The sequence below is a fragment of the Anopheles marshallii genome, chromosome 2 (genome assembly GCF_943734725.1).
Source record: "Anopheles marshallii chromosome 2, idAnoMarsDA_429_01, whole genome shotgun sequence".
Lineage (NCBI taxonomy): Eukaryota > Metazoa > Arthropoda > Insecta > Diptera > Culicidae > Anopheles > Anopheles marshallii.
Window position 1 is genome coordinate 9,218,256 of NC_071326.1, and position 13,007 is coordinate 9,231,262.

The 13,007-nt window shown below is 49.1% G+C and overlaps 1 protein-coding gene across 1 annotated transcript in view; it reads left to right on the forward strand.

Annotated features, from left to right (window-relative positions):
* LOC128708417 (uncharacterized) overlaps positions 1-13,007 on the forward strand; it is a 52,804-nt gene that overhangs the window by 37,804 nt on the left and 1,993 nt on the right. The window contains exon 4 of the mRNA XM_053803395.1: positions 9,960-12,998. Coding sequence (XP_053659370.1) covers positions 9,960-12,998 — 3,039 coding nt within the window. The remainder of the gene's footprint in view (positions 1-9,959; positions 12,999-13,007) is intronic.

Sequence of the window (13,007 nt, forward strand, 5' to 3'; positions counted from 1 at the left end):
AAAAACGAGATGGCCCCCAACCCCCCCCCCCCCCCCCCCCAACACCCACTTAATCCCCTGCTTACCGGGCAGGGCCTGGTCTGTTGCAGAACTGTCATCGCGAGACTTCCGGTAATGAGACTTTTGGAGTTAATCGTTTGTTTTTTGCACGGTCCCGGTGCCAAGCAAGTGTTTACGCGAAACCCCGAATGGCACGCGTGGAAACACACAGTTTCGTGCCATTCTGCCCCGAATGGCCAGTAGTTTCGGGGGGTTTGCTGCAACGATGAAGATAAGTGTGCTTTCTTCCAGCGCCCGTGTGAGACGACGCCAACCGGGGCTTTGTGTTCGCGGAAAGGCAAGCCCTTCGGATGACGCCACTGCAAATGGCAGCTGGAGTCGTCTTGTCTGCTGCGATTCGATTTCAAGTGGCCACGTGTGTGTGTGTGTGTGTGTTTGCCGGCTAAACAGGCTTCACCAAGGCGGAAATCGAACGACATGTTTTGTGCCGTACCGTGTGCACGTGCTGAGCAGTTCCTCCAAAGTTAGCCGGAAGTGGAACGATGTAGAGGCATGTCCGGAAACTCCTCCATCGTCCCATTTCCCCGGGGAGCGGTGGTATCAGTATAGGTGGTAGGTCGTGCACTGTTCGACAATGGTTCACGTGCGTTCCAAAAGCGGGCATGTACGTGTACGGTTGCCAAGTTGCCCCGTATGTTTAATATAGTATGTTCCATTTACCGGGGCCACTCACCCACACCACTCACCACCAGGACGTTGAACTTTTCAATTCGATTTGAACTTTACTGCAAACATATCGCACTAACTTTATGCCGGGCCTTCGCAGCCATCTCCAGCGTCAGCGCGTCCTTCGGTGCGGCTTGTGGTGTAATTCTCGGGGAATAAACCACGCCGGGCACAATATTGCAGCATCCAGAATTGTTGAAATAGGTCAAACACACTGGCTGTAATTACCCTTTTGCACCCTGTTGCAGTTTTCATGGCTTACGGTCTTTCCGGGTGCTGGAAATTACTAAATTGAGCGCTGAGTATTGTTGAGAGTGAAAGCGAAAATTGAACCTTCCCATTTGTTTTGCTCATTATTTACGGATTTTTTTATTTATTAATTTAATTATTTAACACGGAACTCTTCTGTACCTTCCGAATGTATAATTATCTGCTTGACTCTATTGTCCTTTGTCATTAATTTAGCTTGCGGGAGTTTGAATATCCCGGTGCTATTGGAATTCTGGATGAAAAGACCTCTTTCGCGAATCGATGAAGTTAAACTCTCGAAATTCTTAGAAATAACAACATACTGACACTGATTAGTCCGAATTCGGAATTCTGCCTTCGAACCCCGAATGGCCGAAGCGGAATTATTCGTGTGTGAATGTTTTAGATTAATTTCAACCAATCTTATGTGGCCCCATTCGCCACACATTGGCTGTGTTGCTTTCGGCCATCGTTGCTGTAAGCGAATGAAGTTTTGGTACTGATTCTAGGAGTTCCTATAATTCTTGGAAGTGCCAACTTCATCATGAGTTCATTTTCAGTGACTTTAGCTCAGACGATGTTAGATCTCAGGATGTTAGAAGTCCGCAATACAGTGTTCGACTTAAGTTTATTTTACTGTCACTCTATTGTATTGCTTTGCTTTATCTGATGATGATGTGGTTATTTTTATATATTTGCTTATATTTAAATGTTTTTCAGTTATATTATAGTTTCTTTTTTCACACTCCCTTTTTTTTCATAATCTTACAATGGTTCGTTGCACCACAGTACCCCCGAGTGCTCATATGTGTTCATTAGGTGTTTCAGCATTCTATTGGAGCGATAATTTATCGTTCACTGAGCAATGAAATTTATGCTGCACGAATGCAAATTCGGTCATTCGACCCTCGAATCAGTACACATACAAAGGGGTTTGTCCCAAAGCTTACACCGGTCATTTCGGTTTCGGTTATCGGATGCTGAAACCTGCTCATTTTGCGTGTCGTTCTAGCATCCGTGCGGTTCGGCAGGCGTTGTGTTGGGAGAGGGGGGGGGGGGGGGGGGGGAGGATTACTTAACGGTAACGGGCGCCACTTTGGCAAATAATGGCAAATTCCCATCCCAAGCACATTAACGTTATCGATATTCGAAGCACCGCCCGAATACCTCCAAAAACACACTCAAATAATAATAATGTTAAGAACAGACGCGTGTACCGATTCGGTTGGCACAGCAAAATTTCAACATTTTCTGTGGGTGGTTGATTTTTCTCACCTCACAGCACCTCACCCATTTAGCGCGCTGTTATCTATTTCACCCACCACGGTAATTCACCACCGGGTTTGAATGTTGTGGGGCGGTGTACACCCCAACAAAAAAGAGGGGCCGAAAAAAACGCCGAACCTTTTGCCACATTTTCACCGACGCTGCTGATCATAATTTCATGATATCGGGCGTCCGTTGAAAGAATTTCGTTTGCGAACGCAAAAAAAAGGGAAAACGATAAGGTGGAAAAGTCCTGATGAAAAACCAGTGACCTCACAGGAACTGGATCACTCGGGTCGTTGTCTTTATTGCACGTTGCGGGGTTGTTAGTGTGTGTGTGTGTGTGTGTGTGGGGGGGGGAAGGGGAGTGGGAGCTTTTTTATCCCCCAAAAAGGCTGTGTTAACGTAAAATCCTATTACATTTCAAATGCTTAGACAAGCAGGGTTGCAAAAAAGCAAAAAAAAGGTCCACCATCCACCCAGGTTGTGCTTAAAAATAAACCAATGCTCGCAAGCACCAAGCCAAACACAACGTTATTAGGTGCTCAGTTTGGACTTTGGGGATGAATTTTGGGATGGTTTTGAGGTGGTCTCCTGTGTGTACCTTTTTTTCGTAGCAGGTTGGACATTTTCCTGGAAGAGGCAGTCCTGAAGGTTAAACGCGCGGATGAAGCAATCTCTATCACAGCGCTAAGTTAATAAAAAATTGTACGCTAAATCAAAGGAGGCCCTGGGCCGATAATCATAATGAAGGGACGACCCTTTTAGGTGTGATACTGGGGACGATAGTAATTACACACGTTACCTTTCGGTTAACCGAGCTATCATTTAGACAGCAACAGAAACAAACGGAAAAAGCGTGTATCTCTTCGCATTGTTGGCACTTTTCTTTTCGGGGTGTTGGGTGTGCCACTAAACGGTTCGCTTCATTCATTTCCGAATGGAATGCTAACGGTCCTAACACGGGCCCTTACCGGTTGATACCGGACCAACGAAATCACCCGTGACCGGCTAATCCATGGGGCCAGTGATTTGATTTCTTGATTTCTTCTCACCAAAGCAAAAGTCAAAACCTGCCCCCGAACACGCGCCTTATCTTGGCCACCATTTAGTTTTGATCCCCAGATGCCATCTATTTTGATTGCCCAGCTGTCTGTGTCCCTCTCGCATTCGGTATCATTTACTCGTCGTCGTCGTCGTCGTTGTTGCCGCCAACGGGTCGCCCAGTGGCGGTCGTCGCATCGTTTCAAGCATTTATTTATGTCCCAAGTGGTGGCGTGACGGGAAGGAAGGGAACGTGCAGCAGTAATCTCTTTTCGAGGACATTCCTATAATGATCCATTTCCTTCCCGTTGGCGAGAGTTCCCCCCTTCGTACACGGTACACGGGCCTTGATCCATCCGTGGCAGTATCATTAACATGGCGCAACGAAGGACACCGGTACTGGTAGCCGAGATGACAACCAACTGACATCACTGCCGGAGCTTCCGGAACGGCTTACCGTGGGAATGGGATGGTGGATGATGTCGGTGGTCCCTCTCTCTCTCCTTCCTCCTTATATTGTCTATTGTTAAAGCTCACTTTTTGACGCAGACACTGCGCGTTGATGTGTCTCGCAGTGTTTGTACGTGTGCGTGCGTGTGTATGTTAACGTTATTTAGGCCACCACCATCGGTATGCTCTCAGCTATCAGATTATGTCATTTCACATCCACTTGTGTTCCGGTTCGCCAGCATACACGCGAGCGGAGCTGCGGTAAAGAGAGAGAGAGGACTCTAAAATAACTAGATTTCCGAACCATTTCATTCATAATCTCCAAATTTATGATAATTGACCATTTTTAAGCACTCGACGCTTGGCGACCTCATGCAAAAGGGGTTACCATTCCGGTTCCATTTACGCAAAGTTTGCCTCAAAAGGTGCGTTGATTGCTGCCGGTGGGATGGAGCTGGTCGATGGTGGGGGACGAGGAGTTTGGTATAAAATGGAAGTCGTTATCGGTGCTGATTCAGGATGTTCCGGAGGGGGGTGTAGTAACACAGCGATTACGAGCAATTCAAACGGTCAAGAGCAACAATTGAGGCTGTTAATAAATATTTAATGACCGCCTTTGAAGAGGATCTCCCTTAACGTACGTTTAATGGGCACAAATGGTAATGCTCGTCCATTGTATACCAGATCTGAGCTAGCGTACGACCATCGATAGGTGGATAGAAATGGTAATTTAGGATAAAAGTTTAAACAACTTTCTGCGTTTGCGATATTCGACCTGTTAAATCATTCAGTTCACACTTAACTTAACGACCAGCCTACTACACAAGCGGTAAACAAAAATTCTTTGCGCAAGTTTCACGCTTGGCAGTGTTCAGTAAAAAACCAACGCCAACTACGATCACGTTCACACTGTAAAAACAAATCGCAATCGAATCGTCCCGATGACACGCTAGTGTACACTTTACTGGTAGCCTTCCGCCGGGGCATGTTCCGGCATTTCACGCAATGAAAGTGTATTTCGTGAGAAAAACAGAACCTCCCCTCACCCCCTTCCCCCTTCTCCCGCTCCTTTCGTTTGTAATCAAATCATGCCAATTTTCTTCTTGCTCAATTTACAATAATCCACTTGTGGGGGTTCGGTTGTTGGGCGGCAAAAAAGAAAAACATGCTTCGGCACTCCCTGAAGGAGTTAGTGGGTGGCAGTGACGTTCTTCAGCGTTCTCGCAGCGGGTTTAAGGGTGTGCGCTGTCCGGAAGGTAGAGGATACCGGGACAGCTTATGCCAACCGGCAGATGTTTACGATCGTTGGCGAAGGACATCTGTCGACACACAGAGTTTGTACGAAACACCAGCTCAACGGCACTGGGCTGTTGTCCAATTGCGTGCTTTCGGTCGGTCGGATGTGTGTGTGTCATATTTGCATCGATTATGAAAAGCGTTCTGCTGTGGACACGATTACACAACGCATTCTGATCGTCCCTTGGAGGACAGTCCCCCCCCCCCCCCCCTCCCCCTCCGGAATGTGGGGCTTTCTTGAGAAATTTGAACATTGTTCGCACACGAGTTTGAGCGATGAGATGAGCTGGTGGGAAGAAAGATAGGACAAGCAACGCCCAGTAGGATGCCGGACGGACTGGTTACGAAATGAATTCCAAACAAGAAGCAAAGACATCACAGACCTCCAAATGGAACCCATACCGGCGGAGTGATGGGCGTAGAGCAATCGTCACAAAATGCAAACATAACGTACTAATTCCATGTATCTTTCAAGTTCAATCGTTGGAAGAACCCTTGCTCTTACTTGTCCATCCTAATATGTCTTTGTACGGACGACCCTTCTCTACCACAGGCGGAACGCATCCGAACTGGACAAATTGTTACCATTTCAATCGACAGGGACCGGTAGGGGTTGAGAAATACAAGCTGGATGAGCAATTGGAATGTTTTTCCATCTTCAAATAATTCCATGGTAATGTTTAGATTACCTTAAACATTAATATTGAATTGTGTTATTATGGCACAAATCTGTACAATATGGTGAAGAGATATAAAAAGAAAGCTTTTCCGCTTTTGGAAGATATTTACTGAAGAATATTGTTTTTTTATCATGTTTTTGAAGAATGTATTGATAAGTTAGTCAAAATGATGAAACATACTTCATACAACTAAGTTTAATCCTTTGAAACATGGCGTATCCTATATTTACTATTTGGGAATAACATCAGTATTTTTTAACAAATTAAATTCAAATAATTATTTTTTGCTTTTGTGGAGCTTTTATGGACTTTAATAATCCATCAATAAATATTTTTTAAAGCATCCATAAAACTAGAGATACTTATCGAATTTTAGTTGCTAATAATGGAGACGCCTGGTGGCTGACAAAGATTTAAGGATTAATTGTTCAAAACTAAGTAAACCAAACATTTTGTCGGCTTGTCTTTTGGCACTTTTCATCTTAATTTCATCTTTTTAATTTCGTCAATTTAATTTTGACCAAACTAACCAAAAAGCAACACTCCCAAAAACTCGACCAGGTTAAAATAATTTTACGCCCCCCGCTTAAGTAAGCTAGAAAAAGTGTTTCTAAATTTAATACACCACCCCGAGAGCTAAATACGCGTTATCTCTACAACTTTTTCGACATTTTCCACTTGCGATAATGCGAAAACCGAACTGAACAAGAAAGTGCAAAAACTGTGAGAGAAAGAAAAAAAAACATGATACACTTGCTAAAACTTTCATCTGCCCGCTTATCTGCAGCCTCACCAAACGATTAAGGTTATAATATGCACGAGGATTTCAGGACCATTTGCTAAACGCAGGCCAACAACAACAACACAAAGAAAAAAACACACGAACTAAGGCTCAGTGCTAAACATACCCCGGGATAATCGGGATAATCACATTCAGACGAAGGAAAGGCGGTACATTTTATCGCACAGTTGAGTACTGGTGCTGGCGGTGGTACTAAAACCTCACGTACCAAACCTATCGAGCGCAACGGGGTTATTCCTGGCAGTGCTTTATTCACACACTCACACACATACACACATACACGCTGTGTACGCAAAGCTCCGTAAACGCTGATGACACACACGAAAGAGAGAGAGGAAAAAACACTACCAACTTTCCTTCTTTTTATGCGTCAACCCCCCTCCAAACATGGATGGGTTAAATTCGGGTGAAAATTGTGTGGAAAAGAGTGCAAAAAATTGCGATCCCAGCGAAATCAGGATCCTTGCAGGGGATCTGGTAAAATACTCGTCTAGCTTTCCTTCCTTCCGGGGTGCGTATGATACACGCTTGTGACAGGTGTGTTCTATACCGCCACCGCCTGTGTACCGTGCACGTGCCGTGCCTGCGACGATGCTATGGGATGATAAAAATTCATCACTGAGCAACGGCAGCCCACCAAAAAAAAGCGAAACAAAAAGCTCATCATACGATACGCAACAGTGACGATGGGAGCAGCTTGCGGGCAATCATCACCCCGAAAAAGGTTGGTGATAAAAAAGCAAAAACTCCACTCGCTCGCAGCGCAATTGGCCCCACACAACAACAGATTGGCGTAGTGAAGTGTAAAACGCGTCAAGCGCACACAGCGGCGGCCTTCCCCCCGGAGTTCATAACGACAAATGGTACCCGGAAAGGATACGGTGTCTAATATATCCACTGTCGTCGATGGGGCGTTTTGTAGCCAGAAAACTTGCTCTCGTGTGTGCTTCACAGCTCCCGAGAGATAAGTTCCCGCCTGCTGTTGGTTGCGGTGCCCCGGTGATGACGGTAACTTTTCCGATGCCATCCGATGGCCCCATTGCAATTTGGAGTTTCTTAACTCCGGTGCTGGGTGGAACTGGAGTGTCTTGAACGTGGTGGTGACTCCCGGTATAGGACTCGGCATCTTTCCCACCACCTGGATGACACTGGCAGGCCGTCGCGATAAGGACACAACAAAACAAGTCAACAAGGAAACAGCAGTTTCTGGTGGCACGAAGTTGGTAACGAGCTTTCGTTGCCATAACAACAACAAGTCCACAGCCTGCGTGTGTGTATTAGCAGGCTGTGCTTAACGAGCAGCCGCCTACTGTTGGATGGTGTGAAGCTTCCCGTCACTTCTTTCCCACTTTACTCAAAAACTCCAATGGAAAGTTTCGGGGCTGAGAAAGAAGTTCATCCTGGCTGATGGTGTCAAGTGAGACCAACTGGTACACAACCGCGGATAGAGTCAAAAACGCACCGGGTGTGTTTTTTTTTTTGTTGCTCCACCACATGCAAAGCCTTCAACGCTTCATACAAGTGTAATGCTAATGGGTGTTCTTGCTTTGCATATTTCCCCACGGAATGCATTGCTCTGTAGAGAAAGTTACTCCTGTTTGCATTACTCCTTTTCGGCAATTTCGAACCTTTCAAACAGCAAGCATGGGGAAAGTTTCGATGGGCGTCACTACCGAACCCCCGAACACATTTCGAATGCACACATTGCACGCTTCTTGTGTGTTTCCTGTTCCTTCGTCAAAGCGTCTCGAAGTACACAAACAACTAACAGCCATAGTGCTAATGCTGACTTTCCTTCCCTGGTTCTGATTACCATTGCATTCCGTCTTAGCATAACGATGACCATTTGTGCCATTGATACTGTTTTTGAATTGTGTCGTGTCCATAGAGTGAAAAGATACACATTTTCCGTCTACGGGGCTACTTAAGCTCTTTGGAGTATGAAATTCCTTATTTGACGTTATTGGCTGTTCTTTACGTGAACTGTGGGCTAAGCTAAACGCACGGAAGTGAGCAAATGGACTGTTAGAAATGGTTCGAAAGCAATCATCCTTGAACTATCTTCGATTCGATACCAAGAGATGTCAAGATATCGAGAGATTTTGTTATTAACCAAGGGTTGCCAAGAGATCAAGAGATATGGCGATACACCAAGAGACCATCCACGAAGAAAAGAACACTTGGCATCCGCCATGCCGCCATTGTTTCGTTTTTGGTTCCCGTATCAATGATCAAGATTTGAGATCTTCTACCATGAAGCGAAAGTATCCCTTTTGTGACTAATGGTGGATTTGCTGGAGTATTTCTCGCAACCAATTGGAATCGAATATTCCAATAACCCGAGTTGGGAATTTGGAAGTCTTGGAATTCAACTTCCAATTCTTAATGGTTAATGAAGGATTCTTTTGTCCTCGTGGTATATGGACCAAGAAGAAGCAGAATGAAGCTAATGATGAATGATAATGATCAAATTACTTTCATGAAAGAACTCCCATTAGAAGGTTGTATTGAAAACGTTTAATATTGCAAATATGAGACACATATGACGCATGAGGTCTTGAACTTGGACGAAAGTGGAACAAATATAACCACAAAATCATTTCTATGTTAATCGAGTCTATACGTGGAATTTCTAATCACATGCCATGTTATCAACGAAAAAAACGATTGAAACGTATCCAACGCTGGATTGATGCATTCCAAACCATTACAATTAGTTGGAAATTTTTACCTGATATGACACAACATTTCCATTAAATATGCTGTTCATCAATTTTGATTGAAAGCTTTTTTCTTCTTTTGCTACTAAACATGTACAGACATGCAGTAATCTGCATTCCCCAAGCTGGCGCAGCTTTCGGATGCAATTGGGTACTGAGAATTGTGTAGAATGCAATTAAAATGTTTCGCTCAATGTGACGTCAGTAGCGAAGCGGATGTTGGCGTTACAGAATTTGCAGGAATTGGTGCTCAAATAAAAAAAAAAGATTAACAACACATTGGGCAGAAAAGGGAGAACAAAACAAACCCGTATCCATGGAGATTGTATGAACATTGGAAACAAAGCAGGCAGATGAGTGAGCTGCACATCAACTTTGTGAATAAATTTTCTCTCTCCGGGCGTAAGCACAACTTTGCCGCAAAAAACCACTTTACCTAGCGCAAAAGTTTTACATTGCAGTTGAGCTGTTGAAGCGTTGATAGGGGCTGCGAAGGATACAGCGCACTTTGTCATTAGTAAAATTGATGAAGCGTCAAGGTGATTCTGGACTATTTTTGCACTTTCGACCGAAAAAGCCATCGGCAAATCGTGGAAACCAATCCAAACCACAATGCATTGCATCAACTGGCGCTCTGTGTGTAAAGTTGTGGCAACAATGCTACAACAAGTTGTTTGACAGTGATTTTTAATGAATTTTTCCCGTTTTTTCCCTGTGTCTCGCCAGTGTTATCCAACGAAATCGCAACCATCATCACATCCGCCACAGTTGCCCTCACAGCCGGCCGGCCAGCAAAAGCTGACGGCGCCGACGCCGAGCACCAACACACCCGCCACCACCCCGTACCGGACCGACTATGAGCTGTCCGGGTCGTACGTGTCGCTCGAGTGTCCCTCGCCGCCGGGTCCACCCGCTTGCGGACCCGAGGGCCGACGGGGCGATCCGCAGGCTCGCCTCGCCAACTACCTGCGCACGCTGTACAACGAGCTAGCTTTAAAGGAACCGGTGCTGCCGAGCTGGGTGCACCCGGTCGCACCCGGCGTCCTCTGTCCGGCCCGGCTCGAGCCCGAGCTCCGGCTGCACATACACTCACACGGCCTGAACGAGGCGATCGGCGTCGACCAGATTCTGACACCGGTGCAGACGAAAGATGGCCCATTCCTGGAGGCGCCGCGCCGTGTGCTGGTCGAGTGCCCACCGTGGGTGACGCGTGGCGCACTCGCCCTGCGCATCCTGCACGGCTGGAGCCGTGAACCACCGTGGCCTCCGCGGGGTCAACCGGTGGCGCTGGCGCTGTTCCTACCGCTGGCCGAACTGCGGGGCACGATCGCGAACTACATCGGCAAGGAGCTGCTGCCGCGTGGTCCACCGAACCCGTTCGCGAGCGGGTTCGGTGGGTTCAGTGCCGCGTGGAACTCGCTCGAGGCGCTCAAGGGCAAGCTGCTGATCGTGCTAGACGGGTACGATGTGCAGTGCAAAACGCGCAAAAGCAAAACCATGCCAAAGGACGTGATCGACCTGCTGGAGGGACGTCTCTTCCCGGAAGCCCGCGTCATACTGATCAGCGTGACGGCGTCCTGCACCGAGCTGCTGCCCCTGATGCAGCGACATATCACCTTCGAGGGGCTGGTCTGGGGTCGCTCCGTGTCGTTGCTCGGTGGCGGCCAGTGGGGAGCGCCAACGCGACTCATCGACACGGTGCAGTCCTGTCGGCATCTGCGAAACATTGCCCGGACCACGCTCGGCTGTCTGGCGATAGCGGCCATATACGAAACGTCCGGCGGCGAGTTACCGACCGACGAGCTGGACGTGATCGCGTCGGTATTCAACTGCGTTGCAGCCAACTCGTCCCACACGCAAGTCACCGAGCTGGGCCGGTTGGCGCTGTTCTGCTTGAAAACGAAGCGCTCCACGGTGACGTCAGCTGAGCTGAAGATGTACTGCTCCTCGCCGGAAACGAACATCGCCGGCTGTTTGGACCGGGCGCAACTGTTTGGCCGCACCGCCAAGCGGAAGTCGGACCAGTACTACACCATCATCTGTCCCGGGCTGGCCGAGTTTCTCGCCGCGAACTATATCGTATCGCTGGCGAACCGGCCCGGGCTGCTGGCGGCAGAGATAGCCGGGCTGGCCGTGGGCGATGAGGTGGAACCGGAGATCCTGAAGGTGTTAAACTTCGCGATGGCCCTGCTCGGTGCCCGGGCGCATCTGCTGCTCTCCAAGCTGACGCCGCTGTGGTTGAGTCCGCAGACGATCTTCTCGCTAGCGCTGGCCGGCGGTGAGACGGAAGCCAACCTGACGGCGCTCTGCGAGATGCTGGGCATTTCCAAGTCGCCTCCGGTGCCACCGCTCGAAGCGAAACCGGTCTGGGTGTCGATCAAGTCGACGCTGTCCGAGCTGCAGGGTTGGGGACTGGCGTTCAAGAGCCCCACCTGCACGCTGAAGAACCTCGAGCTGGTGTACCAGATGGAGAAGAACCTGCTGCTGGAGTCACGCAACGTGATGGACATCTTTCTGGACGCGCTGTCGAAGAACGAGAGCGTCACCACACTGCGCATCACGTCGCTGATCGAGAACGAGGTGCGCGACTCGGACATTAACTATCTGGCGAGTTGCATATCGAAAGCGCTGCTCAAACCACGCCTCGAAAGCTTCGAGCTGATCCTCACCCTGCTCGAGGAGGACCCACCCATCCTGAAGCTCCAGTCCGTGGTGACGGCACTCTGTCGGACGATACCGCGCCAGCCGAAGCTGAGCAACCTTTCGCTCGATCTCGGCCTCTGCACGTCCCAGCTGGTGCAGATCTGTTCGACGCTCGAGAAGTGTCCGCACGTCACGCGGCTTTCGTTGCCCCATCTGCGCTGCGAACGGGGAGCCGTGGGAGCGCTCGCCGCCTTACTTGCCGTGCGGCCTCTGTCTTATCTGGGGCTTCCCTCCAGCTGGGGTGCCCGCGACGATCCACCATCATCCAGCGGGGTTAGCATGGGTTCCGGCTCGGGCAGCAGTAGCGGCAACTCGGGTCTCATCAAACAGTCCTCCCTGACCGGGGCACCTTCGCCGCGCTCGTATCCGGCCGGCATCTTCTCGTCGTTGCCGCGAGGTGTGCTCAGCTCGACGGCCAACATGGGCCGTTCGGCCACACTGCCCCGCCAACCGATGGAAGGACCTCCGGACAAGCGGAGCACGGACTCGGTCATTTCGCGCACCTGGTACCCGACACCGGCCTGCGATGGTGGTCCGCACAATTCTGGCACGCTGCACGAACTGTTGCTGGCCGCACGCGACACCTACTCCCGGCTGCACGGGTTGGATCTGAGCAAGGCGCAACTCTCGCTGGAGGACTCGATGTGTCTCGGCGAGACGGTGCGCGTATCGACGACGCTACACTCTATCAAGCTCGAGGGTGCGTCCCGACTGAGTGAAATCCTGCCGACCGTGCTGGGAGCCAGCGAGTCGCCCTGCCTGCAGATGATGAGCCTCGGGTCGCCCCGGATCGCACTCGAGGATGCCGCCGTCGGAATGTCCGCACGTGCCTTGGGCAGCTGCATCACGCTGCGGCTGCTCAGCCTGGACGGTTGGAGCTTTAGGATAGAGAACGTCGGTACGCTCGCCTCGGTCCGCGGATTCCTTTCGCTCACGTCGGTCCGCGAGCTCGGTCTCAACAACTGCCGGCTGAACATGTCGATGTTTAAGAGTGATGTGCCCGTGCAGTCCGGTGCGTACGAGTGCCGCTCCGTAGTCAACCTAAAGCTGGCCGGTGCTCAGGTAATCGTA